This window comes from Leptodactylus fuscus, chromosome 1 (assembly GCF_031893055.1).
Source record: "Leptodactylus fuscus isolate aLepFus1 chromosome 1, aLepFus1.hap2, whole genome shotgun sequence".
Taxonomy (NCBI): domain Eukaryota; kingdom Metazoa; phylum Chordata; class Amphibia; order Anura; family Leptodactylidae; genus Leptodactylus; species Leptodactylus fuscus.
The window spans coordinates 121,383,414-121,409,302 of record NC_134265.1 but is presented as its reverse complement, the minus strand read 5'-3'; the positions used below and the strand labels follow the sequence as shown (position 1 = coordinate 121,409,302).

At 39.3% G+C, this 25,889-nt stretch overlaps 1 protein-coding gene across 1 annotated transcript in view; it reads right to left on the bottom strand.

The window, feature by feature from the left end:
- Positions 1-7,228: 7,228 nt before the first annotated feature.
- The window catches only part of LOC142202482 (sodium-dependent serotonin transporter-like), an 81,266-nt gene continuing 62,605 nt past the window's right edge, over positions 7,229-25,889 (bottom strand). Inside the window, exons 8-13 of the mRNA XM_075272657.1 lie at positions 23,956-24,068; positions 23,251-23,382; positions 20,035-20,134; positions 16,628-16,728; positions 12,902-13,120; positions 7,229-7,303 (exon numbers count right to left, since the gene is read on the bottom strand). Coding sequence (XP_075128758.1) covers positions 7,229-7,303; positions 12,902-13,120; positions 16,628-16,728; positions 20,035-20,134; positions 23,251-23,382; positions 23,956-24,068 — 740 coding nt within the window. The remainder of the gene's footprint in view (positions 7,304-12,901; positions 13,121-16,627; positions 16,729-20,034; positions 20,135-23,250; positions 23,383-23,955; positions 24,069-25,889) is intronic.

The window sequence follows — 25,889 nt, the reverse complement described above, 5'->3', positions numbered from 1 at the left end:
CATGGGAAATAATAATGTATAGGTACTGCCAACTTTTACATTGTGACTTTATGGAGAAGGGAAACTTTTATTTACATAAATTAATATGGACATCTTTAGTTTCATTAAGAAATACAAGTCACACAGAAAACACAAGTGATTCCACAAAACAAATCAAGTTCATTCTGAGGTTCTCTGACTTGCCATGTACATACTATAAATACATCTTTAGAAGTAATGGTCTACACTATATACATATTGACAACTACACATTATAATCTGATATTTATTTTCTGTCAGATACATTATAATTTATTTATAATTATCAGGCATAAAAATAAGGAGGTGAATTTCGAAGAACAACCCAAATTCTCTCTATCCATTCTAGCTTCAATAATTCTGACACATTTAATATTTTATTGATCCAATACTAAAGAATCAAGTTTACAATACACTAGCAGGATGACACGGCTTTGCATGGGTATATTTAATTTTTTGTTTGTGCAGTGGCCCCATAAGAATTGTACAGTTTTGCACTGGTCTATTTTGTATGTCATTTGTCTGTGTATCCATAAGTATCATGTGATCTTATGTATGTCAGTTTGGATATCAGTGAAAAACCTGTGATCAGTTGTTATGGATACCTGGATTAAAGCTGTGTGTATGTGACCTTGTGTAACAGTGTCATCCACAGCGCCCTGCCCCTTTAAAGCTGACTTACAGCAATGAGGAAAAGTGGCTGGGTTGTTATGGAAACCTGGAGTAAAGCTCTGATGTGTGATGGTGTGTGCTGAACTGTGTATCTAATCCCTTAATGTGTGATAGTGTGTACTGAGTTCTGTATCTAATCCTCTGATTTGTGATAATGTTTGCTGAACTGTGTATCTAATCCTCTGATGTGTGATGGTGTATGCAGAGCTGTATATCTAATTCCCTGATGTGTGATGGTGTCTGCTGAGCTGTGTATCTAATTCTATGATGCGTGATACTGTATACTGAGCTGTGTATATAATCCTCTGATGTGTGATGGTGTGTGCTGAGCTGTGTATCTAATCCTCTGATGTGTGATGGTGTGTGCTGAGCTGTGTATCTAATTCCCTGAAGTGTGATATAGTGTGCTGAGCTGTGTATCTAATCCTCTGATGTTTGATACTCTGTGCTCAATTGTGTATCTAATCCTCTGATGTGTGATACTGTGTGTTGAGCTGGTATCTAATCCTCTGATGCGTGATGGTTTGTGCTGAGCTGTGTATCTAATAATCTGATGTGTGATACTGTGTGCTGAGCTGTGTATCTAATGCTCTAATGTGTGATACTGTGTGCTGAGTGGGGTTGAGCCGATCTTGAGATTTCAGGATCAATTTTGAAATCCGATTTCCGATCATTTTCCATTCGAACCCGATCTCGATCCCAATTCCGATCCTAATGCAAGTCAATGGAATTTTTTTTTCTAAGATCGTTTTTTAAAAGCTAAAAAAAAGTTACCCAAAAACACATACAAGTTCTTAGAATGCATAGATAGAGCAAGGGAACACTTAAATGGCCATAAAACATTGTTTTTTAATCACAATCGTGGAGTCCAAAAATTGAAGCATATGAGCCTCAGTCATATGAGTGACCTCTCCCCAAGGAAGCATAGGCCTTAAAATATTTTTTTTTTTCAGTAGCGTGGAGTCCAAAAATTGAAGCATATGAGCCTCAGTCACATGAACGACCTCTTTAAAAGTAAGCATTGCCGTTAAAATATATTTTCATGACTACACAGCGTGGTGTCCAAAAATTGAAACATATGAGCCTCAGTCACATGAACGACCTCTTTAAAAGTAAGCATAGCCGGTAAAATATATTTTCATGACTACACAGCGTAGAGTCCAAAAATTTGAAGCACGTGAGCCTCAGTCACATGAACGACTTCTTTAAAAGTAAGCATTGCCGTTAAAATATATTTTCATGACTACACAGCATGGTGTCCAAAAATTGAAGCACATGAGCCTCTGAAAAATTGTAACCAAAAAAAAAAAAAAAAAAGGTATGTGCAAGAGGAGCTACAGAAAACCGAGGCATTTTGTAACAACATCGATTTCTTTATAATGCCAATGGTGTGTTATAGTCCTTCTCAATCCAGGACTCGTTCATCTTTATGAAACTCAAGCAATCGACATTGTCAGCAGAGAGTCTTGTCCGAAGCTCTGCGACAACACCACCAGCAGTGCTAAACAGTGGTTCTGAGAAGACACTAGCTGCTGGACAGGAATGTAACCCCAGGGCATACTGGGCAAGTTCAGGACACATTTCCATCTTTGACACCCAGTAGTTCAGCAGGAAAGACTCTTGTGGTAAGATGTCTATGTGCGTTTTCATATAGTCCTGCACCTGCAACAAAAAATGCTGTCTCCGGTCTGATACCTCTACATTTAATGTTGGTGTAGTAGGCCTCAACAAAGACAGCCAAGCATTAGCCATTATGCCCACACTTCCCTTGCAACAGGCTGTGCTTCTGTCTCTGGGACCACCACGCCATGAAAGGTGTGCAGGAGTTGGAGATGATCTTGACTCACTACTTTCTGTAGGAAATGTGTCCATTAAGTCGTCCAACAGTTTTTGATGGTACATATCGATATCCCTTTAAGCCTGTGGTGTGATGGAAATGAAGCCCGGAACTTTATCCCTGAAGCGAGGATCAAGTAGGGTTGCCACCCAGTATTCAGGATCTGCCAGGATGTTTTTTACACGTTTATCTTCCAGAAGACAATTTAGCATGAAATGACATGTGTGCCAATGTACCTGGTGGCAATTCATGACTGTCCAACTCATCTGACTATAGTCTCTTCTGCATCCCATCCACGCACAATGCCTGTTGACTGGGACTGCTTGAAAGACTCCTCCTCAGTGACATCAATCTCCTGATCCAAATTGTCCTCATCCTCCTCCTCTGAATAAGTACCCACAGAGGTTATTCGAGTCTGTGACCCAGTCTCCAACCATTGCCTGATCCGCCCAGCTCTGGAATCATGGTGGCCATGGTGATCTTTCAAGTCCTGGCTGTCTTCAAAGAAAATATCCTCTTCCTCCTCTGTTGCACATACTGTACCTGATCCCTCAAAGTTATGAAGCTGTCCTTCAATGTGCACAAAAGTGGCACAGTCATGCTGACGCTGGTGTTGTTTGCGCTGACCACTTTTGTGCAGTATTCCAGACTCTGAAGAACCAAACAGACGTCATTCAGCTGTTCCCACTCCACAGCCATAAGATGAAGGTTCACCAGGGCAACATTTGTACGTCGGTTCCCTCTCGTCATCAAAAGATCAATTACTGCTAGCTTCTGTTCAAGAAACCTCTGCAACATATGCAATATTGAATTCCACCTGGTGGGGACATCACATATGAGCCTGTTAATGGGCAAGTGGTGTTTGCGCTGAAACTGAGCCATGAGAGCTGAAGCTACCTTGGACCATCGTATATGGGCACACAATGATCATACTTTGTCAATCAGGGGTGCAAGATCAGGATAATGTTTTAAGAACGCTTACACCACCAAATTGAATACATGAGCAAAGCAAGGTATATGCGTCAATGGGAACAAATTCAGGGCCGCCACCAAATTTCTACCATTGTCGCAGACCACATTGCCTATTTTGAGGTCTAGCGGACCAAACCATAACTCAGTTTCAGCAATTATCGCAATTATCTTTGATGTTTTCGGCAGTGTGACTCAGTTCCCCCAAACTAATTAATTTGAGTACTGCTTGCTGCCTTCGCCCGCTAGCATGCCGATACAAATGAGGTGCATTTCCAGCCCCATGATTTGGTGGAGGTTCTGATGTGGAACTCATTCCATCCCCAGAACTCTCAGGAAATGAAGTTTCTGAATTTGCTGAAGGGGAAGTTGGAACCCCCAATGACTTCTGAACGACCCTCCTTCATGTTGGAAGAACAGACAACAAATTGCCGTCAACATTTTGACAAGGGTCAAACATGTTGACCCAATGTGCGGTTAGAGATAGGTAGTGGCCCTGCCCATGCTGGCTAGTCCACGTGTCTGTTGTCAAATGCACACATGCACTAACAGATTGCTTTAGGGCACGCTTTATCTGTTGCTCGACATGTTCCTGCAAGTCAGGGACTGCCTTTCGTGAAAAGTAATGGCGGCTGGGTACAACATATTGGGGTACAGCATGGGCCATCAGGGAGCAAAAAGCCTTTGATTCCACAAAACAGAAAGGGACCATTTCCAAAGCCAGTAGTTTTTAAATGCTGGAGGTAAGCAGCTTAGCACGCTCATGTGTGGCTGGATGTTTTTTTTCCCTTTCCAATACTTGTTGGAGGGTGGGCTGAATATAAGAGCCAGAAAGAGAGGAACATGTTGGCATGCAAAATTCAGACGTGGCTCTTTGGCCAGTGCTTCCTGTAATTGTTTTAAGCCAATTGCTTGACTGTTGTCCAGCACTGCTGCCTGGTACACATGACGTTGGTGTGTACGTGGCACTGGCATTGGAAAAGTAGGTGAATGAACTCGCCAAAGCTTGTGGTGGATCAACGTTCACATCCCTGTCTTCACTTTCTTGTTGATTATATATTTTAAAAAGTGCTGGGTGCACAGATTTCAGATGCCTAGGCATAGCATTTGTATTGAGGTGCCTAGTGTCCTTTCCTAGGCTAAGTGACTGCTTGCAAGTCTTGCATATCACCCTCATTAGTTCATTTTCATCTTTGGTGAAATATAACCAGTTTGTTTGGAGACTTTCTTTTTTGGATTAGCACTTTTAGGTGTTTTGGGTCACACAATGCTAGCGGAGTAGAATTTACTGGTGTGCGTGTTATAACTGGGATTTGAGCATTAATTGGATGGTTGGCAAACGAACTTGAAACTCATCATCAGAAGTAATTCCCTGATCCTCTTCACGTGGAGACAAAGTTTTATCAACATAGACATTATCCACTGGCTCTTCTAAACAATCTTCCACACTATTGCATGGACTGGCCTGGATGCTGGTGAAGGCAGCCACATCTGGAATTTGTGTTTCATCATCGTTAGATGACAGCAGTATGTCTGTAAACTTGGACATTGAATGATCAAATAATGCAGCAGATCCCTCAACTTCTTCCAGATTTCTTGGACAGGTTAATTTAGAAGGGGGTGAACTGGATCCCCATTGAACATTTTGCACAACAGATGACCCAAAGCTTTGTTCAGTGGAATATGAAGAGGAAGTCCTTCCAGAAGAAGATGCGTCAATATATGAAGTAACAAGTTCTCTGTGGACTGGCTTATCAGCATTCAGAATACCGGATTCGCCACACACCAGCAATGCTGATGCCTGTTTTTTCCCTTTCACGGCAGGTGGTTGAGCACTGGCCAGAGCACCTCTGTTGGGTCCTTTTACTTTTTAGTTTTGGGGGGCATGTTTTTTTTAAATAAAATAGTAACTTCCAAGTGATAAAGCAGATTTTATTTGGTTGAGTGACTGGAGAGTTCCCCCTTTTGATGGGAACAGCCTCTCTGTTTTTTAGAAAAAAACGTAGATATACATTTTTTTTAAAAGGTGAATATAGTTTGACGACAGAGCTGACTATTGGATGTAGACAGCCACTGGTTTTCAGAAATTAACGGATGCCTTTCTGTGAAAGGTATATATAAATCTGAGGACAGAGGTGTCTATAGGATATGGACAGCCACTGGTTGTCAGAAATGAACGGATCCCTTTTTGGCAAAGGTATGTATAAGTCTGAGGACAGAGCTGCCTATTGGATTATAGACAGCCACTGGTTGTCAGAAATGAACGGATGCCTTTTGTGAAAGGTATATACTGTCTGAGCACTATAACACCCTCACTAGCACAGCTAAACACCTACACTAACCGTAGCTACAAATAAGCTCCTCATCCTAGCTAGTATGTGCAGCACAATAGTGGCATCAGCATCATCACCGCCCTTATATAGAGGGGTGTGATGATGCTGCCAACAACCAATGAGATTACTGCCCATAGCTAACATGGTGCCTGAGTTTCAGGCATCATGTTAGCTGTTCCCACAATGATTGGCCAGTAGCCAAACATTGTGGGAACATAACCTTTGACCTTGATCCTGCCGGAAAAGATCGTGTGCAGAATTCTGATCACGATCGAGAAATTTACTCAATCGCTGATCAGAATCCGATCTTTTCCAAACCCGATTGCTCAACTCTAGTGCTGAGCTGTTTATATAAATACCCTGATGTGTGATGGTGTGTGCTGAGCTGTGTATCTAATCCCCTGAAGTGTGATACAGTGTGCTGAGCTGTGTATCTAATCCTCTGATGTTTGATACTGTGTGCTGAGTTGTGTATCTAATCCTCTGATGTGTGATACTGTGTGCTGAGCTGTGTATCTAATCCCCTGATGCGTGATGGTTTGTGCTGAACTATGTATCTAATTCTGATGTGGGATAATGTGTGCTGAGCTGTGTATCTAATAATCTGATGTGTGATGGTGTGTGCTGAGATGTGTATCTAATCCTCTGTTGTATGATAGTATGTGCTGAGTTATGTAGTCAGGAAGTAGTTTTTTTTCCTTCCTCTGGATCAACACTGTAGGGGACTGTAGGGTTCTAGGTTTGACTTGATGGACTGATGTCTTCATCCAACCTCATCTACTAAGTAGCTATGTATGTAACTATGTATCTAATACTCTGATGTGTGATACTGTGTGCTGAGCTGCGTAACTAATTCTCTGATGTGTGATAGTGTGTTCTGAGCTGTGTATCTAATCCTCTATGTGTGATACTGTGTTCTGAGCTGTGTATCTAATCCCCTGATGTGTGATGGTGTATGCTAAACTGTATTTAATCCTCTGATGTGTGTATCTCAGTGTTGGATATCAGTTATGGAAACCTGGAGTAATGCTGTGTGCATATGGAGTTACTGTGTGTAGGGCAGTTGGAAAGACTTGCAGGCTTGTATTGGCTAATGCAAGTCATTGTTTTGGGAATACTGTATCTCAGGAATGGTATGTCCAAGAGAGCTGAGATCCCATCTAAAACCTTCCCAGACACCTGTAGTATCTGCATACCAAATTTGGTAAAGATTGGTCCAGTCGTTTGGTCGCACATAAAGAACAGACAGACAGAAACTGATCTATATATATATAAAATCTACAAGTTTAGAATTTAGATTATGGTATAACCCCAAAGTAGTGGATTCCGTTTTCCAAATTTATTTAGGGAGTACAACCATATATTTATGTGAGGTTTGGAATAGAATGACTTAGAGAATTTACCTTCTACCTACCGGCAGACACACAACTAACACGCTGTATCTCTTTGTAAGAACTTTTTCACCATCTTTTAACTGTAACCAAGCATATAAAAGAACATGACTGTGCAATTTTTCCAGTTGAACCTTCAGCAGCAGCTTCTGAATAGTACTGTACTTGGCAAACCCCCTTGTAAAGGAGTCAAGACTATTTTAAAGCACCATTGGCTATTTCCCTGTGACATCTCAGGATAGTCTGCAAAACCCTTGATTCCAAGATATGTAATTAAGGTGCCATTGGCATGCACAAAGAATCAGGCTGCTGATTCTTCCCAATACTTTCAGGTTGGATGCAAATAGCCAGCCTCTGAAAATGAAAAAACAAACAGTAAGTGACCAATCAGCTGCAATCGCCAAAATCTAAAACAAATTTTTTTTATTTAACCCCCTAACAGTTACATTAAAATTGCAAAAACTCTCCTGAAATTGTAACTTTTTTATTGCAGTTTGAATTTATAAGTGAAATAAATATTACTGACACATAACTCCAGTTTTATTTCAATGTAGCCTTACAAGACCTTTTATTTTGTGAGCACTTAAGACTTTTTGATCAGTTTTTATTACTTTTTACAGTCTACGGCATTTATCACATAGAATAAATTACATACTAATTTTATTTTAGGAGTTGTTACAGATGTGATATCACTTAGGGCTCGTTCACATCAGCGTTCGGGTCTCCGTAGTTCAGGTTTCCGTTTCCTGCCTAAAACAGAGGCAGGAGACGGAAACCTGCAGGAGTCTCTCTCACCCATTCATTTGAATGGGTGAGAGAGATGTCCGGCCGTGAGCGGCGGTGAGCGTTTTAGGCTCTCCACCGCGAAACCGGGTTTTATAATCCAGACACAGAGTCGGACATGCAGTACTCTGTGTCTAGATTAAAAAATCCGGTTTCACGACGGAGAGCCTAAAACGCTCACCGCCGCTCACGGCCGGACCCGGTCTGAGCTTTCCGACTTCTGGCATGCAGAAGACGGAAAGCTCAGAACGGACAGGAGAACGCTAGTGTGAACCTAGCGTTATGTGTGTGTGTGTTTTTTTTTCATTTAACCGGGGGGGGGAAAAAGTCTAATTTTACTTTTTTTCTGCAAAACGACTTAGGCGCTGCAGTCAGCATTGACCGCAGCATATAAGGAGTTAAATGACAAGTATGCTTTTGACTGATATTGGGGCCAGGGAGAAGGGGGGGGGGGGTGATCTCATGAACAAAAGTCCATGGTACCCCCTCCCTGTACGTGTTCTGCACAATGATTAAAGTGAAAGTGGGAGTATATGCAACCATGCTTTAACTGCCTGTGACTCCGGGGTTAGAGCCATTTAAAGTCACAATGTAAATGAACATGTTCGACTTGGGGTGAACAGTAATGCGCTTTACTCCCAAGCCCCGCTCCTTTAAAACTGTAGGGGTTAAACGGTTTTCCCTTGAACATAACAGGTCAGTGTGATATCTGTATGCCGCCCTTTGTTGCCCGTCTGCAAGGGGCCTAAAATTGTAGGCAAAAAATAGTTATAAATTTTAACATGTATAAATCATTTAACATTTTTAAAAGTCTTAAATATTTTCTCTAATCATCCTAGTGGTGATCAAATGTTGTCATGATTGGTTGCCAATGGATACTTTCTATACCATGATTTACGTATTGTGTCTGGGTTATCTTCTTGCCTATGCACTGTCCCTGCATGAAAATCTATCCACAATAAGGACATCATGACTGGGTTTCTGACAAGTATCAGATAATAGAAAGTTCCTGCATTTGTGGTCATATCAATTAGCAGCTGATCAAGAAAAAAAAAAAGAATGTCACCACTAGGATGATTAGAAAAAATCTAAGAAACTCTGCAAAATTATTTATTTTTATTTGAAAAAATGTTTGACGTAATTGTCTACAAATCTGGTTATGTTCATGGGAATACCCCTTTTAACAGGAGCTAAACATAGTATTAAAAATTCAAATCACCCCCCTTTCCCTAGAACATATATAAAAGTAGTTAAATACTATGAAACACATACATGTTAGGTATCCCCGTGTCCAAAATCGCCCACTCTACAAATCTATAAAAATATTTTTCCTGTACGGTAAACGCTGTAGCGGGAAAAATAGTCGAAAGTGCCAAACCGCCTTTTTTTTACTGTTTTGATTCTGATAAAAATGTGAATAAAAAGTGATCAAAGCAATAGCATTTCCCGAAAATGGTAGAACTAAAAAGTACACCCGGCCCTGAAAAAAAAGATGCCCTATGCATCCCTGTACACGGACGTATAAAAAAAAGTTACGGCTATCAGAATATGGCGACTTTTAAAAAAATTTTTTTTAACAGTTTTGGATTTTTTTAAGGGGTTAAAATGTAAATAAAACCATATAAATTTGGTATCCCCGGAATCATACCGAAACACAGAATACAGGGGACATGTCATGTTGGCTGCACAGTGAACGCCGTAAAATCGAAGCCTGTAAGAAAATTGCAGAAATGCAGAAGTACATTATACAGAATAATTAATGGTGGCATCATGAATAAAATTTTGTCCCGCAAAGATTAAGACCTCATATGGCTCTGGGAGTGGAGAAATAAAAAAGTTATGGGGTTTAAAAGGAGGGGAGTCAAAAACGAAAATCAAAAAATGCCATTGGCGGGAAGGGGTTAAAATTATGATGCAGAAATTAACTGTGCAAAAATTGTTCTGTGGTGTGTATTATAAAATCCACAGCATGTCATTTTATATAATGGCTTTAAAAACCACAATGAAATCAACATATACATGTATGAAAATCAGCACTAGTTGGTGTGCATGTCCATGCAGATTTCTGTACACACATAGGATAGGTGATCTTGCTATTGTTTCCTATGGGAGGCTGCTGCTGCTGATGATGACTCAGCTTCCTGTTTGCACACACATACTAGATAATAGGAGAGACGAGTGCTGCTGGGAACTTCCTGTGCTGGCTGGAAACTCAATAGCATATGAATAAAAACTGACTTATTCAGAAACCACTGAGGCAATTCACATATTAAAGGTAGGTGTGGAATAGCATTTCTAAAGCCTATGCAAGGATGTGATTAGTTAAAAATGACAATTTCCAGTGATAGAGTCCCTTTAAAGATCGGCAGGGGGCTGAAATCTGGCCACTGCAACCTCTTGTATAGCAGCTGTGCTTGATATTACAGCCTAGTCCATTCACTTAAAAGGGACTGAGCTACAATCAGGCCTTGTAACCATTGAACATAAAGTCACATAGTCTCTGAAGTGTAAGCAGCAATTGGGAGAACCACTCCTGCTTCAAATAGCTGATCCATGTAGGTCCTGGGTGTTGGATACCCACAGAACTTCAATTGTTGACCTATCCTAAGGATAGGTCAAAGATCAAGAAGACCTACCTGAATGATCACGTAAAATCAATAGTTATTAGATTAAACAGGTTTAATAACTTCCCTATCTTAATCAGTTATACTACCACTTATGGCTATGTTGGCTGTTACGTGGCTACATCAGACCTATGTGTATATTTCATTTCAGCCATGTATCAGTGCTGGCAGAGAAAATGTTGGGACTAGAATTGAATGCAGGGGTGGAAATTAATATATACAGTTAGGGCCAGAAATATTTGGCCAGTGATACAAGTTTTGTTATTTTAGCTGTTTACTAAAACATGTTCAGAAATACAATTATATATATAATATGGGCTGAAAGTGCACACTCCCAGCTGCAATATGAGAGTTTCCACATCCAAATCGGAGAAAGGGTTTAGGAATCATAGCTCTGTAATGCATAGCCTCCTCTTTTTCAAGGGACCAAAAGTAATTGGACAATGGACTCTAAGGGCTGCAATTAACTCTGAAGGTGTCTCCCTCGTAAACCTGTAATCAATGAAGTAGTTAAAAGGTCTGGGGTTGATTCCAGGTGTGTGGTTTTGCATTTGGAAGCTGTTGCTGTGACCAGACAACATGCGGTCAAAGGAACTCTCAATTGAGGTGAAGCAGAACATCCTGAGGCTGAAAAAAAAGAAAAAATCCATCAGAGAGATAGCAGATATGCTTGGAGTAGCAAAATCAACAGTCGGGTACATTCTAAGAAAAAAGGAATTGACTGGTGAGCTTGGGAACTCAAAAAGGCCTGGGCATCCACGGATAACAACAGTGGTGGATGATCGCCACATACTTTCTTTGGTCAAGAAGAACCCGTTCACAACATCAACTGAAGTCCAGAACACTCTCAGTGAAGTAGGTGTATCTGTCTCTAAGTCAACAGTAAAGAGAAGACTCCATGGAAGTAAATACAAAGGGTTCACATCTAGATGCAAACCATTCATCAATTCCAAAAATAGACAGGCCAGAGTTAAATTTGCTGAAAAATACCTCAAGAAGCCAGCTCAGTTCTGGAAAAGTATTCTATGGACAGATGAGACAAAGATCAACCTGTACCAGAATGATGGGAAGAAAAAAGTTTGGAGAAGAAAGGGAACGGCACATGATCCAAGGCACACCACATCCTCTGTAAAACATGGTGGAGGCAATGTGATGGCATGGGCATGCATGGCTTTCAATGGCACTGGGTCACTTGTGTTTATTGATGACATAACAGCAGACAAGAGTAGCCAGATGAATTCTGAAGTGTACCGGGATATACTTTCAGCCCAGATTCAGCCAAATGCTGCCAAGTTAATCGGACGGCGCTTCATAGTACAGATGGACAATGACCCCAAGCATACAGCCAAAGCTACCCAGGAGTTCATGAGTGCAAAAAAGTGGAACATTCTGCAATGGCCAAGTCAATCACCAGATCTTAACCCAATTGAGCATGCATTTCACTTGCTCAAATCCAGACTTAAGGCGGAAAGACCCACAAACAAGCAAGACCTGAAGGCTGCGGCTGTAAAGGCCTGGCAAAGCATTAAGAAGGAGGAAACCCAGCGTTTGGTGATGTCCATGGGTTCCAGACTTAAGGCAGTGATTGCCTCCAAAGGATTCGCAACAAAATATTGAAAATAAAAATATTTTGTTTGGGTTATGTTTATTTGTCCAATTACTTTTGAGCTCCTAAAATGTGGAATGTTTGTAAAGAAATGTGTACAATTCCTACATTTTCTATCAGATATTTTTGTTCAACCCTTCAAATTAAACGTTACAATCTGCACTTGAATTCTGTTGTAGAGGTTTCATTTCAAAACCAATGTGGTGGCATGCAGAGCCCAACTCGCGAAAATTGTGTCACTGTCCAAATATTTCTGGCCCTAACTGTAATTGGGGTCATAATTAACAGCTGACTCCTGGTCCCATACCAGCACCTCTGATGAACCCCCTATATATTATTTTTTTGGGGGAAAATGTGTCAGATGCTATTTTATTCCACCCATGGGGCTATTGTGGGCTAGATAGTGAAGTCCTTGAGATGCGTGCAACAATAGCAAATATGGTATTCCTGATTAAGATAAAGTAGTTACTCTAGCCCCGTTTTGTAAGTATCTATTAAATATTGATTTTAATGGCTCATTGAGGCAGGTCCTCCTGATCTTGGATATATTTATGAACACATACCCAATATGCTAGAGATATATTATTCTATCCTAAGAATAGGTCACCAATTGAAAAGTTCCAAATCATTAAAACCATGAATTAATGCTGTAGAAAGAATACATATACCTGTGTTGCATTGCTGATATAAATGCTTTTCTTTCCAAGAGGTACAGTTACCTGTTTGAGGGATCCTGGAGTCCATACTAGCTTATAAATCATATATATTGGAATCCAGATAAAGGATGATGCCCCAATTAGGTATCCAACTGAAATGGTCCATTCAGGATACTTGTAGTCAAATAGCATCAGTGGTGGTTGATCCATGAATGAGCTTACTATAATAAACTGATATTAGGATACAATTTACCATTTGTCAAAAAACACTATTTTCTTTTTTTTTTTAATAGAGAGACAGATGATACTTAGTGGTGATATAACTGTATATTGGAATTATACATCTTGTTGAAAACAAACAAGACCAATAAATAGAAGACAGATTATGATCACAGTTACATAATAAAATATTGGTATGCAACAAAAGATGGCTACGGGCACACTGAATAATGCAATCTAAGCTCCTCAATAAATGTGACATGTAACCATCAATGATATAAAACTAGTGTGCTGTATTTATTTACCTTGTTAGAGTTTTTTTTTTTAAGGATGTGGCTATTTATAGGTACCGTACCTATAAACAACTGGCTATTTATAGGTACCGTCCGTGTACTGTGCCTATAAACTTAAAAGAACTGCAGATGTATCATATTTATCCCAGTAAATTTTCACTTTATTAAGACATTTATGTTACAATGGCTAATCTTCCTCGTATTGCGGACATCCATCCACTCTATAACAATCTTCATGTAGTGTTGAGCAACAAGAAAAACAAGTTGTCAATTTTTTTAGACTTTTCCCCAAATCAAAGCAGCAAATCAGATATTTCTCCATTTCCTTGCAATTTTTTTGTGTTTTCGCTGTTTCCCTTTTTCTCCCCTTTGTGGATACCTCAAATCAGACATTTCTCCATTTCCTTGCAATTTTTTTTTGTGTTTTCGTTGTTTCCCTTTTTCTCCTCTTTGTGGATAGCTTCTGCACTTTGTTACCTTCTAAGGGGCGTTTGTTTGAAGAATTTTTAGGTGTATGGTCAATTTCCTTCTTGTTGAATGATAATTGTTTGGTCTTTTTTCTAGGACAACCTTTTACTCTAATTTTAGATTTGAAATGCATATCTTTGCCTATAGCCTGAAAAGGCGCAGCTATCTGCGGACGCGCAGATGAAGATTGGCAGCTTGTAGAAGGTGGTGTATTTTCATCAACTATATCCGGAACATTTGAAGTCTCAGCACCTGCAACATCTTGATGTACAGTCTGGTTATATGACAAGCTGGGCTGTAATAACGAAGAACCTCATCTGGCATTGTTTTGGATAACCTTGATTTCTTCCAAGTAGTTTAGAAAGGTTGAAGTTCCGTGAGTAGATAAAATACCCGCCAACTGAGTTAGGGATTGTAACGCCAGATTGTACTTAACAGTACTACTGAGTGGGTCTTCGTCAATAGTCTCTTGTTCTTCCACAGCACAACATAAATCAAATTCTGTGACTTCAAAACTAGGCTCAATTTGCAAATTTTCCCAGTATTTTTCATGGAAGCAGTTCTTATCATACAAAGGGATTGATTTGGTTTCTCTCATTAAAAGCATGTGTCTGCATGGAACACAATATTGTAGCCAGAAACTGCAGTTACACAAGTTAACAGAACTGTCATAAGCTTTTGAGTGATCACCACTGTAAGTTTCGATTACGGAATTCTCCTGAATTTGCAAATTTGGCTTCATCGTTTGAAAACTCTTTAGAGCTTTGTGAAAGAACCGTACACCAACTTCTGTAATTTCCTGCGATGCTGAATCAAGGTGAGTTTGTAGTGGTGGATCGATTATTCTAAATGTTTTAAGCAACTGTTGAATCTGTTTATGCTGTAATGAGTTATCTATGAACGTTATTAGTTCTTTCATGCAAATAATCACTGTTGGTAAGCTTCAAAACTTTTCCTGAAGATGTCTTTTCAATGTCCAGAAAGATCTCTCTATGCGGTTAGATGTTGAGTCTCCCATTAAAGGAAGGTGTTTACTATGGCAATATACTGTACCCACATTTCTTTACAGGCATCCCAATTTTCAAGGAATTGCTTCGTTAGCGACACATATTTCTGTCTACATCTGACTTCAACACCTTCTGCAAACTTAAGAAATGTACATTTCAATTTGTTGTACTCCGATTCTGTTTTAGCATAGACCATTTGCTTAAAACATCCCAACATCTGCTCCTTTTTTCTACTGTGCATTGCAATGCTGTTGAAAGCAACTGTTTTACAAACTTAATTTTGTGGAATCTACACAACAATACCACACAATCTAGGAAAACCTTTTGTAACGCAGATACTTCCGAAAAATCTTTGTCCACTAGGAAAATGGTAGGTGCAATTGAACATGTCTTCTTGAATTCAATGAATGAATCAGTTAAATTTTCCAACGATCCTTCAGATATGAAAGACAAAGCCGCGATTTCGGAACCAGGAGATTTCGGAGACTGGTAGCAAAATGCTAGAACTTTGTAGTTCTCCAAATTAAAATTGAATGAGGTATCAACTTGCACTACAGCAGGTTTAAGCTTCTTGGTTGACGAAATCATTGCCGCTGAAGCAACGAATGCCATTCTCACCTGATTATCTTTGTCGTTCTTATACTGGAAAACGCTGCCATTTTTCTCAATGATGTTGACAAATTTGTCAAAATATTTCGTATTTTCATCCTGATCGGATGGAAGCAGCTTATAGCGTAAATTTTGTATATCCTTACAAGTTAAAGTTTTGACATACTTACTGTTAATAAAGTCTGCTACCATGGAATCCTTAGCGTTCGCTTGGAAAAGAGTGTTGGCTGTTGCCCTGGTTTCCTCGTCGATTTCCTTTCCTTTTGAGGTTGAGTAGAAGTTGTAAACCTCTTCTCCAATTTCGTGATTATGATCCAATATAACAGACGTTACCTTCCATGTATTCGATTTGTTTCCATAAAAATTTATTTTAGCTGTACAGCCATTGTAAAAGTAGTGTTGATTCGGACGAATACCTGTACTCTGGCTCACCTGTTTTATTCCGTGACAGCATTTATAAATGAGTTGTTTCTTGTTTCCTGTCATAATAATGAATGGTTGCCAGTTTTCATTACAGAAATTTTGCACATACTCTTTTGCTTCTTCGATTGAGTTAATTTGAGTGCCAACAGTAATGGAACATGTTTCACTGGACGCCATTATAGACAGAGCGTGGAATGGTTTGCGAGAAGAAAGGGACAAACCATTTCAGGAATGTGGAAGAGAAGGATAGTTGTGTATATGGGGGATGGTGCATGGATCTGGCAGTTAGTTTAGGTAACTATAAATAGCCAGTTGTTTATAGGTACGGTACCTATAACTAGCCACATACTTTTTTTAATGCTATAAACTGCAGTGTCAGCTTGGTTGGCTACCTGTTACTAACACTTGAGAATCCTGTAAGCCTGTAACGTACCATGAACACAACATATTGAATGTCCAAGTGCTGAGACCTCAACCCATTACTAGAATTCTTGAAGATTGCTCCAAGGGTTAGTATGCCATACCTACCAAGAGCGACTGGGCTTTTACACTATAAGGAAATCCTGATTAAATAATTTGGTTAAGTGGAGAATATGTTTTTCTGGTTCCAACAACCTCTACAGTAAACATGAAGGTGATGATCTGTGAATCTGTATAAACGAAGTGATTATTTTTGTATAATAGACAAGTTGATAACATTTAAAGGGATATATACTTACAGCTAGAAAAGCAGGACTGATTGCCACCCAGCAAACTCTCCAGTAAATCCCTGGAGTAAAGCCTAGCATGGCCTTCACATCATTACAGAACCTTTGTATTCCTGTGAATTGAATACAACATTATTGAAACTGAGGCCCAAAATATCAGTGATATCATCTCTGAACATTTACAAGTTCTAAGAAAGGATAGTTCATAATTGTTAAATTATGGTGAATTAAATTATTTATGAAAACAGACATGCCAGTAGAGGTGCCAGATTCACTTTAACCACTTCAGTACTGGGCCAATTTTTGGTCCAGAACCAGACACATTTATTTATTTTTTTTTGTATGTGCGGTTTTGAGGGCTGTAACATTTTTCTCGTATGTCTCATTCAACTAATTTTTGCGTCTTTTTTCGGGGGCACATAGGGCTTTATTTTTATGTTGTTTTTATTTTCGAAAGTGTTTTAATTTTTTTATATCCAGGAAAACAAACATAATAGGAGGGAAATTGTGTCTGGTTTTCACTTTATTACTATTTTTTTTATTTAATAACACAAAGCTCTACTAAAAAACTTTATAAAATAGTTTTTCCTCTCCGTTATGGTAATTTTTATTTTGTATGGTGTTGTCGGGGGTGGGGCTATAACCTTTAATAACGGCATTTTATTAGCGTATTATTTAATTTATTTTTATTAATTTTTTTATTTTTTTATTTTTTTTTTTCAGATTGTGTCCCCATAAGGTCATAAGAGACCTTTGGGGGCATCTGATCACTTTTTTTTATTTGTTAGGGAGGCTGATTTCCCCTATAACTGAGGCTGCTACATTTAGCCGCAGTTGCAGGAGGAATCCAGCCTACTGCACACTGTTCTTTAAACTTACAGAGCTGATCTGGGTCCTGTAGGACCCAGCAGCTCTTGTAAGACACTACTCCCGGCGGATCACATGACCGCTGGGTTAGAGGGCGGCCGCATCATGGCGGCGCCCATAGCCGTGTATACAGCGCTCATTGAACGCTGTATACACAGCGATCGAGAAGGCAGGGAAGGGAATAAACCTTCCCTGCCATCTCTCTGGGAGCTCTGGCTGAAGTTACAGCCAGCTCCCAGCTTCAGCAGCTGCACGATCTCTGTGCAGCTTCTGTGTTCTGATTGGACGTACCCGTACGTCCTGTCAGAACAAGGCAACCGCTAGCTTATTTTCCCAACCTTTTGTTTGCATTAAAGTGCATTTTTTGATGGATCATCCCTTGGACTCAGGCCTGGCCCTTTCCTGGATCACCCCATACCTCACATTCAGCATCTCCCACTCACACACCACCACCTCGCCATGCCCTCTTTCTGTAGGTGTCCCCAAGCCTTCGTCCTAAGATCCCTGCTGTTCTCCACCTACACCCTCGACCTTGGCCAACTCATAGAAACTCATAGTTTTCAATACCATTGCTATGCTATGCTTAAATATATCCCTCTGGACCAGACATTACCTCCCTGTTGTACAGAGTGCCAAATTGTCTAGCATCCGTGGCCTCCTTTCTCTCCTCCCCCTTTCTCAAACTCAACATGGAGAAAACGGAGTTCATCATCTTCGCCCCACCTCCTATGAGCCCTCTACCTGATCCATCTATCATAGTTAATGGAACCACACTTACCCCTGTCCCATGGGTCTGTTGCCTTTGGGATAACCTTGGACTCTGACCTATCCTTCAAATTGCACATCCAAACTCTCAACACTTCCTGCCCCCTCCAACTCAAGAACATCCATCGAATCTGCTCCTCCTCAGCCCTGAAACTACAAACTAGCTAGTCCATGCCCTCATAATTTCCAGCTTAGAATACTGTAACACCATTATCCATGGCCTCCCAGCTAATACTCTCGCCTCTTCCCCCGTTCTTCATTTGCCACTCCCCTCTGCCAACCCCTTCACTGGCTACCCATTACCCAGCGAATAGAGTTCATATTACTAGCATTGACATACAAAGCCATCCACAACCTGACCCCTCCATATATCTCTGACCTAATCTCCTGCTACCTGCTCACACGTAACCTCCAAAGACCTACTACTCCGCTCTGCTCTTAACCGCTCTTCACACAACCGTCTCCAAGATTTTTCCCGTGCATCCCCCATACTCTGAAACTCATCACCAAGACATATAAGACTGACCCCCACAATCACAGGATTCAAGAAGGCCCTGAAGACTCATCTATAATGGAAAGCCTACAACCTCCAATAACACTACTGCCACCACACCACTATCTGAACAGTCTCTCACCTCACCTTCTGTCTCTATCCCTCTTCCCTCATAGACTGTAAGCCCTTGCGGGCAGGGTCCTCTACCCCGCTGTGCCAGTTGGTCACTGTTAGCATTGTATTTGTTTTGTATATTTTGTGTACCATATGTAAACCTTCAAATGTACAGCACCATGGAATTAATGGTGTTATATAAAAGAAACAACAATATGAATTCTACTTTGTGCTGCAGTTTGGGTTTTGCTTAGCATTGGGTGATAGCATCTCCTTGTCATCGGGCCTCATGTAGTTTGATTGTGTCTAAAGCAGACCCTACACTTTATATAGCTGTAGGCCAATCCAGTATGTCACCTGCTTCCTCCATACACATACACACTCAGTCAGATGGAAAGAGGAGAAACCACTGCCTGACACATCTTCTTTCTGAAGTTATATTACTCAAAGAGGATTTTTCATCATCAACTCCAGTTCTTATTTTAATTTGTGTTGCTCCACTATTTCGAGCTCAGTTGGAGTTTTTTCCTTTATCTCCCACTGTTCCATAACAATCAGTGTAGGTAGTTTGGATGCCGGATACACTAATTTGTCTCTCTAATGTAAGGTAGAGCAAGAGGGTGTAATTTAGAACTCCAATCAGAGGTGGACAGTGTCAGACCACCAAATCAGACCCCTTGCCTGCTTTTGCCTGACTCCACCTACCTGACAGTACAGAGCCTCAATAGCATAACAGGCACCAAAAATTAATATCAATTATTGCTCCATATCAGTGAAGCAGCACCTATTAAAGAACTGATCTTGGTGGAAATGGTGATAAGTACTTTTTAAGGCTAAGGCCCCAAGTTGCGAAAAACACAGCATTTTATTGTTGCAGATTTTGCTGCAGTTTTTTGAGCCAGAGTTAGAAGTGGATTTAACAGAAGGAAAATGTATAAGACTTTCCTATATAGTAACCTTTCCCTTTCAAGCTACTCCTGACTTTGGCTCACAAAACTGCAGCAAAAAACCACTGCATTTCCACAACATGGGGCCTCAGACTAATGGAGATTTCCTCTCTTGGGAAACATTTCGTTTACAGAATATCATAGATAGCACCCCATATGAAAACATTTAATTGCCAAGAATATGGAAACACAAGACACACATTTAAAGTTGCATCAATTGCCATTTGTCTTACCGTAAAACCAAGAAACAGCAATTGCTTCTAAGAATACAACTGCGATGATAGAACAGCCAGCCCCAAATTCTTCTAGAAGCTTCACTACATATGCTCCTCCCTAATAAAATGACATGGTAATTGCAGTACATTGTTTCCACAGTTATGTAAATGTAATACACTTATATACCACACTTGTGAGTACAGGACTCTGAAAATTGACGCGAGCAGGTAGCAGCATTACTTTTGGACACCCAACCACATGTGAATAACGGCTATTAAGTCAGACTATTATTATTTATTTGAAGAACAGTGCATTTGTAAAACATATAGTCACTAGAAGGTCAAAATTAAAATAAAATTAAAAACTAATAATACCATATAGCAATACTTCTCTAACTTACATATGGAATTGTCTGAGTCTCCTCTATGTATTAATTATCTTCTTTTAACTTCATAAAACATATAATATTTGTCGAATGCTTACCACATATATGATTATGTTACATGGTACAAATTAGAAATTAATACAAATGATCCAAATGATATATCTAAGATGTTTTTTATGTTTTTAAAAATGAGCAAAAGAATGGGTATCATTTGAAAACTGCCAAGCTAAGATACAACAACGACTAGTAGTATATATTATTATGCTGCCAGCACCACCTCATTATTGATACAGTAGATCTTTTTTAAGTTTACACCACCTATAATTTGGTTTAGTTAGTGACAAAAAAGCATTGTTTTTACACATTTTTGATGCACAATGTTTTTAAGTTAAGCCCTGCCAACCTGAACTATAAGGAGGAGAATCTGTGAGAAAGTATCTAAAACAGTTCACCCCTTCCCACCACGGGCATTTTTCAATTGTTGTTATTGACCCCTCCCCCTCCAAACCCCATAACGTTGTTATTTTTCCGCTCTCAGAGCCATATGAGGTCTTAATATTTGCGGGATAAATCTTTCTTCATGATGCTACCATTAATTATTGTGCACAATGTACTGGAAAGCTGGGGTGGATTTGACGAAAAAGTACATTATGGGCTTCGTTTTTACAGCCTTCACCAAGCATATCACCTGGCATATCACCTGTATTCTATGTTTCAGTACGATTCTGAAGATACCAAAATTACATGGTTTTATTTACATTTTAACCCCTTAAAAAAATCCAAAACTGTGTTAAGATATTTTTTTTTTCTAAAAGTTGCCATATTCTGACACCCATAAGTTTTTTATATTTCTGTGTATGGGGATGTATAGGGTGTCTCTTATTACAGGGCCGGGTGTACTTTTTAGTTCTACCATTTTGGGAATTGCTTTTGCTTTGATCACTTTATATTTAAATTTTTATAAGAGGCAAAACAGTGAAAAATTTTTTTTATACATTTGTAGACCAGGCATTTTCAGACAAAGGGATAACTAATGTGTATGTGTTTATTTGCGTACTTTTGTATGTGTTCTACCGAAAAGGGGGTGATTTGAACTTTTAATATTTTTAAGGTATATATATATATATATATATATATATATATATATATATATATATATTTAACTTTTGTAAACATTTTATGTTTGCATTTGTTAGAACCCCTGCAATGCATTGCAAAATACCGAGTCTTCTATTGCAGGCTACATAGAGTAGCCTGCAATAAAACAAATAGAATGACAGGCTGGAGAGCCTTCACAAGGTTCCCAGCAGTCATAGCAATGTGACGCCGGCCCTGGAGCTTATTCCAGGTGCCAGAGATCCCCGGGAAAATGGCGCCTCAGTCAGCTTTGACTGAAGCTCTAAAGGGGTTAATGCCCGCGAACGGTGAGGGCACCAATCACAGGCATTAGCACTGTGTGTCTATTGTATAAAACAGCAGACACCTCTTGCTATTTGTTACCTGTATTCAAATTCCTGACCTCTGATTTACCTTTGACTATTCCCTTGGATTCCGATTCTTTTCTGTGTTGCAAAACTGTTACTGAACCCTTGGCTAGCTGACCTCCCTTTAGGTGTAATCAATTTTTATTAAAGGTTTTAAATACAACAAAGTAATAAACATAAGCAGGAAGAAAAAACAGATAAAGTGGACAACACATCCCAAATAACAACAAGCGGGCCACGCAGGGCCGCAACGCAAAATGAGAAGAAAGGGATACAACCCAAACATGAAAATCAAGGCCGCATAAGAGGCCGCAAAACAGAAAAACCAAGAGGTGAAGACAAAGGCAGGGCCAGAAGAGAGGGGAAGAAGAAAGGAAAGGACAAGACAACAGACAAGTTAGAGGGGAAAGAAAGTAGAGACAGGCGGGGGGGCACAAACACAAAAAGGAGGGGAGTACCAAAAGCAGGGAGTGGACACACCAAGGGAGTCTAGCTGACCTCCCTTTAATTGTTGTTTGTCTTGTCTGCATTCTGTCTCATTATCTATGTCTAGGAAGGGTTTTGTGCCCAGTTGTCATCTGTCGCCTAGGACAGTTCAGGCAAGTAGGCAGGGACGGAGGTGGGGGGTCAGCTTGGGGCTCACTGTCCTGTTGTGCTCCTCCCCCCAGGGTTCACCAGCAGCTACTGGGGACTTGCTGCAATCCCCTTACAGCATAAAAGTTTTTTGGCACCAAATGTGTCAGAAGTCTGGTTCATTAATAGTAAATCTTGCCACATCGTCTTTTTGGTGGACTTGATAGGCACATATTCATAACATACAAGAGAATAGCAGAGGGTGCTTGCTGAAAAATTCTAGTGCTCATTGGGAGCTAATTAGCATGTGAATAAAAACTGTCTCCTTCAAAAACCACTGAGGTGATTTACATACAAAAGGTATGTGTGGAATAGCCTTTCTAAAGGCTATGCAAGTATATGTTTAGATAAAAATGACTTTTCCCAATGATAGAGCCCCTTTAAATCCTCTGAACTAGGACTTTGGATTAAGTTTTTAATTTAATTTACTACCCTTGGCACATTGTCATGTACTGACAATATAGTTTCATTGTGGGATTTTATTATCATGATTATTTGTTAGGTGTATACTTGGTAGAGCATTATTAGTCTATATTTTTATTTATTTACATTTTTTTTATTGTCTTCAGTGAAATTTCTCTTGTCAGGTCCTGAAAATCAGATTTCTATATGAGAAAACAAATGCATGTCATTTGGCATTTTGTGCTACAGTATAGAGCATCATTACATGAGGTACTGCAGTACTGTAGCAATGGTCATTTCATCAGTACAGTATTTTTTTTCCATCCTACCTGAGTTAAAGTGCTCAGTGAACCAGTAAAGCAGACAGTAACCAAACCAAGGACAAACAGCTCTCTCCTCTTGCCCAAAATGTCTGGGTATTCATCCATAATTGCAGTTATAACAGCTTCAAGACCTCCAAACTAATCATAAAGTAGAATATATGTAAAATCTTAAAACAATTTAATATTTAACAAAAAAGGTTTTAGATCTCAATGATTGATAGAATGTAGGGATGGCTCCTGTTGGGTATTGTCTCTTTATTTTAGTAAACATGGGGGGTCTCAGCAACTAGTTTCCAATGTATCAAACATTTTTATAAACCAATGACTGCCAATTCAACAAAACAATTTTTTCATCATGTTGAATTAATTTTCTTTATGAATATAGGGTAAAGCATTATGTCATTACAAAGCAGCATACATTAAGTTAACAGTTTACTAAGTCGTTTAACATTTTACTATTATTCAAACTGGAATATTGTAATAGGGGACATGTATTTAAAGGCTATTGTCAGAACCCCTATCTCCCTTAGATGGTATTAAGTACAGTATGTTTTCTATATTATACTTGGCAAAATGTTTGGTTTGCAAAAGATTTATACCAAAAAACCTTTTGTGCTGTCAGTACAAATACTGCATGTTATGATTATTTGATCATTTTTGAATTGTAGACATATGATGAATATGACTTTGATGATATTTGAGTTGACTCACTGTACTATCCAAACCAAGAGTGATCATCATCAGAAAAAATATAATGGCAAAGAAAGTAGAGCCGACCATGTTAGCAATTGCTTCTGGGTATGTTATAAATAAGAGGCTAGGTCCTGTAAAGAGAACAAAAAAATGCAATGCATATTAAAAAAAATGTTCTCACTGCCGAGTTGCATTACAGTTTATGCTGTAATGGATAATAAATAAAGACCCCATATTAGGTTGTTGGTTATATAGCTACATACATTCTAGTACCACTGAAGTGTATCTATATTGACCTTTAGTTTGGTTTTCGACATGCTATATCATATAATCCATCCTATTACACATGCTATATTGTATAAACCATCCATCACTGCGGAAATGGTGGAGATGGTAAAAGGTCCTCTTTAGCACCTGAACATTTTTGGTAGCCCTTCTCATTACAACATAAATACCTAATGTACTGTAGATGACAAAGTATACTTATATACTTAATGAAATAACAATTGAAAGACATTTTTATAGATCTTCACAGTCCTGTTTTCTTTTTATTCCTTTTGGAAATGTATAAACAAATTGCCCATTTTATTGCCCATTTTCTTTCGAGAAGGAGGTGAGTCCCTGCACAATCTGAGGAGCATCAAACCTGACCAGACAGTGTCAGGGTGTGCAGAGACACAACCCCGACTATAAAAACAATAAATTGTTAATTTTTCATAAAGTTAAAATTGGAATGACTGGAGAAAGCCTCAAAATAGAGTTGTTATTTCAGGAAGAATAAAAGTAGTTACCTTTAAATTATACCAGGAGCATATGCAGGTCTTCTTTTTAATTATTTATATGTTAACCTGTTCCTGCACCATGCTGTAGATCTATAGCGTGACAAGTAGCAGGTTTGTCATCATGCCATACATTCACAACGTAGACATGATGCCATTTCACTTGCTGAATGATATCATTTGCTGCTGATGTCAGATCTATAGCAGCTGTTATTAAAAATAAAATGTATACTTTTTTCATCCCATGTAGAAAGAATTAAAGGGGTTATTAAGTTTGTAGTATTGATAGGCTATTAATATTAGATGTGCGGGGGTCTGACACCTGGGATCCCCACAGATCGCCTGTACTTAGACATTGCTCTTGGTAATGTTTACATAGCAAAAGCTGCGCTGCTCACCACTGTACTAACGGTAGCAGCGAGTGTATGTATTGCAGCGCTGTCCCTCTGAAGTTTAAATATTGCCAAGAGCTGCGCTGTCTCAGTACAGGTGATCTGCAGGGGTCCCGGGTGCTGAACCACAGAACTAATATTGATATGCCATCAATACTACAAATTAGATAACCCTTTTAATAAAATTCAGTCAATAAGTCATAGGCACCCTAAAATTATATTATTAGAAAAAAAAAAAAAAAAAACTTGTCTAGCCTTGAACATTTAAATCTGAAATAAAAATTATGGCTTTAAGAACACAACAATCAACAAAATGTAAAAAAATTGCTGTGACCAGAAAGTTCGAAATGGGCGTATTCTTAAAGTCCCATCTGAGAAATACACTGCTCAAAAAAATAAAGGGAACACTCAAATATCACATCCTAGATCTGAATGAATGAAATATTCTCATTGAATACATTGTACAAAGTTGAATGTGATGACAACAAAATCACATAAAAATTATCAATGGATATCAAATTTATTTACAAATGGAGGCCTGGATTTGGAGTCCCCCTCCCCCCAAAATCAAAGTGGAAAAACACACTACAGGCTGATCCAACTTTGATGTAATGTCCTTAAAACATGTCAAAATGAGGCTCAGTAGGGTGTGTGGCCTCCACGTGCCTATATGACCTCCCTACAACACCTGGGCATGCTCCTGATGAGGTTGTGGATGGTCTCCTGAGGGATCTCCTCCTAGACCTGGACTAAAGCATCTGCCAACTCCTGGACAGTCTGT